Here is a 6,735-nt window from a genome sequence, read left to right as displayed (position 1 = left end):
ATGTGACGACTCCGGGCTGGACTCCAATTCGTCCACGGTGAAAGCCGATCCGGCGATCGACAGCTCAAAGTTGTAGTATTTCCTCAGCAACCAGCACGGATCAGCTCCAGGCATGACGAAGCAGATATCGTCCTCTTTTGGAAGACCAAACAAAGTAGTTTCGCTTTCACAACGAAGCACACAGCATCTTTACGACATGGCGGCGGAAACAACAAAACTACAGCGAGAATAAAAGTTACGCCTTCTTTCTTTGTGTGAACATTTGGGCGGCGTTATGCAAATCTTCCCAGATAGTGACGTAGATATGTGGGGGGCGTGTTAGAATGAGCCGTTTTAGGTAGGCGTGGCTGACTCTTAACTTTTATAAAGAATATCTCTTTGGATTTGAGACTTTAGTCTTTGCAACTTTACAGATCTTCTTTATGCACCAAGAGCTTGTAACACTCCAAAGAGAAAGGAAAAATTGAAATCACATCATATGACCTCTTTAATGTCCTGCTCTTATTTCCAATAGATGGTGTTGTAAATTCAGGATGTCTAACTACTACAGATACTAAAGTTCCTCAGAAGAATCTGCTTCGCTACATCATCCAGGGCAAACCACTTTTCCCTGTAGATGCTGTGAGGTGAGAATCCATTCAGATTTTAGCAGGGTAGGTATACTAACATAAATCCCTGAGCAGACAAATGAGGAATATTACAAACAAGTGATCCTTCATTTATTACACCATTCTGATGAGGTAAAGATAAACATATTAAAATGTATTACTTCCACATATCTCTGTCTCTATCTCAAATAGATAAATGGATGAATATTTCCGCTTCTCTAGTAATTGAAAGTGTTTATGACTGCATGTTCAGTGTATATGCAGCATATTCTGTTTCAATCTGTAGATTTCTTACAGTCAAAGGGAAAATAATCTGCTCAAAACCCTCCTCACCATGGGCCATAAAATCAATGATGTACCTGGATGCAAAGAACAAATCTCAATCAATATCAAACAATACAGCTCATCATTCTGTGACAGTGGTTCCTAAGAAAATGTCAACCACAAATACAACATCAGCTCAGAGGTAACATGATAAACAGTGCTTTGAATTAAAATTATTTGAATTCAAATAATTTGCCAATAAATGATCGTGTATGTAATAGAATAAAGCAGTTTTCCATTAAAATTTACTGCAAAGTTCAAGAAAACTTTGTGCGCTATTGCGATTTATTACCCTTTACAATTACTATTTAGTATTTATGTTTAGTCTAAAGATATTTTAAAATGTTCATACCAAAATTTTGAATTAATTTATGAAAATTATGAATATGTACATTTGCTTATTTACAGCTCTGCAACACCGATATGCACTCCTCCAGTGGACAACTCACAGAAAATAGACATAAAAGGACACTCAACACACAAAACAGAAATCCCAAGAACCAAATCACTGGGGCAGGATTGGAGAGGATCTTCTGAAACCACAGAGACATTTCAGCTGGGTGGGCCGACATGGGAGGAAGGGGGAGAGACAGAGCCCTTATTAACTTCATCAACAATCATGAATGAGCCATATATAAATAATGGTTACTTTTGCTTAAAAGGGGAGAAGTTTAAATTGGGGTCTTAAATTTAGATTTAGCTGCCATAAATATGAGTGAACTTTTCTGCATGAGCAGTGTCAATAATAGACAACTAGGGACGTAACGATTCACTCAACTCACGATTCGATTCACAATGACATCACACAGACAGGCCCCTTCCAAGATAGTTTGATTGACAGTAGCGTTTCAGCACAGACTGGATTGGTGTCTTACCTTAGACCCGCCCTGAGTGAGCTGTCATCAGTCTGCCATTGTTTCACCGCCGGAGCAGATGTAGACAAGAATGACTCCTAAGTGATTGAGGTGTTCTGTTGTTGGATGTAATAATGAACATAGCAGTCGTCATTTACTCCCGACATCTGAGCCGCTGAAGACGCAGTGGATTACGTTTATTTTTAAAGAGAATGCACCCCCGATCTACATAAATGCCTCTATGTTCGCGCGAATCATTCGTGATCCAGCTTCACCTACAGAAGAAGTGAGCGTAAGGTTTTTTTATGAATCTTTTCAAATCACCTTTCCTAATAATGTGCTAAATAGCAAGTTTCATGATGAATGCAGCTAAAGTAAACAGTCCCTTAGAGAGCAGCTCGGAAGAGAGGGGCGGGGTCAGCAGAGCTCATTAACATTTAAAGGAAAATGTTACAAAACTGCATGCTCTGAAAAGAGCTGTTTTTGACAGGGTAAAAAAGGTGTTTTTTACACTACCATTGAGAAATTTTAACCAAACTATGTTACAGACTTTTCATTAAGACCCTAAAGAATCATATCAACTTGTGGAAAATGGGCATCCTATGACCCCTTTAAAACAAACCTCAAATCAAATAAGTTGCACAAATAAAAGAAATCACTTCATATAAACAAACTAAGGCTTTGTCTGTGCTCTTTCCAGTTAAAATTGGAGGTAACAACTGCATTTTAATCATGATCCAAACGATGCAGCGTACATGCAGCATGAGCAGTTTTTAATCTAAATTAGACTGTATAATTTCGAAATTTGAAGCAAATACAGAATGGTCTGACTTTAGTTTTGTGAAACTATACTACATAAAACATATCTGAACAAAAACAGCAGATGAGCTGAATGAGATGCAGATTCACTCTCTGCCAGCAGGTGGCGCTTATGAACAACAATGATATAGTGTTTCCTGGGTTACCGTTGTAAACAAAGCAGAGCTGTGCTTATGAGCTCTACTTTAATATGCATCGTTCAGAGGCAAGATTAAAAGAAAATACCACGTAAATGTTTCTAAAGACAGTCAGTTCCCCTCAGAGATACATTAATATAAACTCCTACTCCAATTGTATTGTGATTTGTTTGGCATCTCAACCATCTCAACATACATTCCCACCTCTAACCTGATGGTTTAATTATATTAAGTGCTGTTCTAGCTGGTGAACCAGTACTGTCATGGAGTTCATCAGTAATGGTGAAACTGGTTGCCCAGCATGGTATTTCTGGTAAAACTGGATGGCCAAGGCTGTTTTGCTTAGCAAGATGAATGTAATTCTGAACACAAATAATCATCTTTATGACACTGGACTGACCTGCACATATGGGCTTTACTAATGCACATACTGTATAAACACTTACATTAACCTGAGTGTAGTGTTGTGATGTCAACTTTTAGTTTGTAGTGATACTTTGTTTCTGTTTCCCTGATTGTTTCATGGTGTATCTTGTTATTCCCATTACTCTTTTGTATATAATGATAATGGAAAGATCATATTTAGGATGTGAATGCACATAAACCACAGAGTCAAAATTATGAGTGGGAAACTTGAAGGCCTAAGTTTCCAGGTTTGGGGGGTTTTCAGTGAGAAAACATGTCAGATACAATGGATGCAGCGTCTGTACTGATGGTAAATTTGTTGAAATTAATAAAATTATCAGTATTTCATTCACAATAAAACAATTTATGTTGCATGTATGAAATATGACAGTATCGTACAGTTGCAATATAATATGTATTGCTTCAATTTACAGAACCTTCACAAATGTAATAAAAACATCGAGCAAAGACTGATCTACATTCTTTAATCATAATTTTGTACAAATAGAGTTTACAATTCTTGCTTTTTTTGTAATAAAGATACATTGCCAAACTGCTCCGACCAAATGACTTAAACGCACCCGGAGTTGTAATTACGAAGCCTAGGTTTCTGTGTTCATTTTGGGGTCTCATCTTGAACATGTTCAGTTCTATTTTCTAAATAACAATCTAAATTGTTTATTTTTTAACATTAACATTAATAAAACACTGCATTTGGATCATGCTCTCCTTTGTCTTTGAGTTAACTGTTTGTAACACTGATTACTTTCTCATGGCTAAAAAAATAAAAAATAAAAATCTTTCAACCGCAAGGATCTGATATGCACTCTGCTTGCATGAGAAAAGCCCCTAAATGTGGTGGGGGGAAAGAAACAGACCACCATGACTTAAAAATAATCAGGCAATACATCAATCAGAGTGAAAAGTACAGCAAAGTTCAATTTGTCAAAGATAAATGATACTATTCATTATATTAAACATATTAAAATCACCTGTTTCAAATACAGATTGTGTTAAATGCTCTTCTTTCTGACTCTGATTTATAAATACGTAAATATTGATTTAATGTTGTGTCTGGATCGCACACAGATAGCATCAGTTCATTAGACAATTTTGTTACACCTTAAAGCAATTAAATGTAATGTGACCATATGTCATTATTAATAAAAACCTTGACCAACGTTCTGGGTAGTGGTTTGTTTAGTATTACCCAAGTTTTCTGCCTGTGGTGGCATGAGAGTGGAGTCGTATCGGTGGGCGGTTGTTCCATGTGTCCTAGTTCAGGGCTGAGCTTAAATAGACAGCGTCTTTCTTGAGGGTCACATCACGGGTGACAACCAAGCTAGAAAATGAAGTCGTATATGTTGGGTTTCTATGCAGTTCTGCTGCTGTGGCTTCTGGTCTCGTTCTCAATGCAAGGTAGGTTTCACACATTCTTACCAATATTCAGAAATTCTTGTATGTATTGCTGCTGGATTCATCACTGCTATTACTAGTTTTTTGTTTGTTTGTTGTTGTTTGTTTGCTTGTTTAGTGATAGTTTACATTTAAAATTAATTTCCTTTTATCTCCAATAGATGATGTTGTTAAAGGATCAAGCTGTCTAACTACTAAAGGTACTAGAGTTCCTCAGAAGAATCTGGTTAGCTACACACTCCAGCACAAATCCTTGTTCCCTGTGGAAGCTGTGAGGTGAGAATCCATTCTGATTTTTGCAGATTTATCCTGTATTATTAAGACAAACTAAAGGTACAATAAAAGCTTTATTTTACCTGATATTGTTCATAGTGTGACCAGGAAATTTGTCCTAATAGCTTGCTCTGGTTCATTCTGTAGGTTTCTTACAATCAGTGGGAAAGTAATCTGTTCAAATCCCTCCTCACCATGGGCCATAAAATCAATGAAGTACCTGGATGCAAAGAACAAACCTCAATCACTATCAAACAAAAGAGCTCGGCATTCTGTGACATTGGTTCCTGTGAATACATCCACCAGAAATAGGACTTAAATATGACAGAAATAGGACAGAAATAGGACAGAAATAGATTATCGGCACAGATTTAAACCCAGATCCCTTTGGATGAAAATGATTGATTGAACCATATTATTTTGCATTTTAAAAGGTTTTCTATTTATTGCACTTTATTGTACATCACACATTTTATTTAAATGTCAATGTATAGGATTACTTTTTTTTTTATATATCTGTTTTATATGTATATCTATAATTTGTATTTCATTAAAATTATTAAAAGATAATAATTGTAATACAATTATGTATGTGTGACATGTATATGTGATATGTGATTATGTATTTTTGTTTTAGTGTATGTAGAGACAATGTTGTCAAATAAACTAAAATCCTCTGTCAGACTACTTTTAAGTAATTGTTTAATCCATGTAGCTTTAAATATCAATATTTTAAGTTAAATTAAATTATTGTTCAGTCATTGAAGTTATTGTTCAGAAAACAGATGGACCACTGTCTGGGCATTTGAAGTAAAGTTTTTTTTTTTTTTTTTAAGTTTCTTTTTAACAGCACTCTACAAAAGGGTAAAAATCACTATGGTACAGTAGTTTGAGCACTGAAACATCTTAAGCGATGATATACCAAATGTAGATGCCTCTGACTAAATTCTACCCTGCACTGTAGGATGAACTGAAAATATTAAAAACCCCAGACATCAAGAATGATACAAGACATTTGGGGTAAATTTAAAGAATATGCCTTGAAAAGACAAATACAATAATATGGTAACACTTTATTTTAAGGGCCCATTTTTGCTATGAACTAGTTCCTTATTAACATGCATTGGCTGTTTATTAATATACTTATAAAACACATATTAAAGCTTTGTCACGGGTGCACTGCTGAGCGGACTGAGGAGCAAGGAACGAAGAGAGACGAGGAGTACATCAATCCAAATGGGTTTAATTAATACAAGGGAACACTCACGCAATGTAGACAGACATGAACATGACCTGAACAATACCGGACGCTGAACAGAAGCCCTTCCTGGGCTGAACCGGGGAACAGGGTAGTGCTTACGTGGTGTTGGCACTGGAGGGCGCTCTGGAGGAGCAGGCACAGCAAAGCACCTTCGAGGAGCTGGGACTGGAGTGAGGTTTGAGGCTGGAGCCGACACTGGACCGAGCTCACTTATTTACTAACTATTAATAAGCAGCAAATTAGGAGTTTGTTCGGGGAAAACTCTTGCATTCCCTATTCTAAAGTGTTAACAATACAGTTATACCTGTATATTTACATTGTCAGTTACCTTCATAGTAAATATACCTTACCTAAATACCAAACTTTACAAAGTCTACTTTGACTATCTCTGCCAGCTATTGCGCATATATTTTACCTTTAGAACAAATAGCATGTTACTTTTATTTAAACTGAATAGCATTTATCACTATTTGCACTTAATGTAAAAAAAAAATGCTATTTGTTGCTTAGTTCAAGTAGCATCTACCACTATTTACACTGAGTGTCCTATAAATAGCATTTTTACACTAAGTGTAAATTGCTGCTGCCTTTAAATCTTAGATTTAATTGATCAAACTATGATTTTTATTATTTTGTAT

General features: G+C 36.0%; 1 protein-coding gene across 1 annotated transcript; it reads left to right on the top strand.

The window, feature by feature from the left end:
- The first annotated feature begins 4,457 nt into the window (after window positions 1-4,457).
- On the top strand, window positions 4,458-5,297 carry LOC107668946 (monocyte chemotactic protein 1B-like). The gene is made up of 3 exons (XM_016461014.1): window positions 4,458-4,566; window positions 4,725-4,839; window positions 4,984-5,297. The coding sequence occupies exons 1-3, from the start codon at window positions 4,497-4,499 to the stop codon at window positions 5,153-5,155; spliced, it is 357 nt and encodes a 118-aa protein (XP_016316500.1). The 5' UTR covers window positions 4,458-4,496; the 3' UTR covers window positions 5,156-5,297.
- The last annotated feature ends 1,438 nt before the right edge of the window (window positions 5,298-6,735 follow it).

The sequence above is a fragment of the Sinocyclocheilus anshuiensis genome, unplaced genomic scaffold, assembly GCF_001515605.1.
Source record: "Sinocyclocheilus anshuiensis isolate Anshui unplaced genomic scaffold, SAMN03320099.WGS_v1.1 scaffold4, whole genome shotgun sequence".
Classification (NCBI taxonomy): domain Eukaryota; kingdom Metazoa; phylum Chordata; class Actinopteri; order Cypriniformes; family Cyprinidae; genus Sinocyclocheilus; species Sinocyclocheilus anshuiensis.
The sequence above is the reverse complement of the archived record's forward strand: the minus strand, read 5'-3'. Positions and strand labels throughout refer to the sequence as shown.

Coding starts and splice junctions, on each gene's coding strand:
- LOC107668946 (XM_016461014.1), top strand. CDS start 4,497: ATGAAGTCGTATATGTTGGGTTTCTATGCAGTTCTGCTGCTGTGGCTT. Junction 4,567..4,724: donor GGTCTCGTTCTCAATGCAAG/GTAGGTTTCACA, acceptor TATCTCCAATAG/ATGATGTTGTTAAAGGATCA. Junction 4,840..4,983: donor TTCCCTGTGGAAGCTGTGAG/GTGAGAATCCAT, acceptor TTCATTCTGTAG/GTTTCTTACAATCAGTGGGA.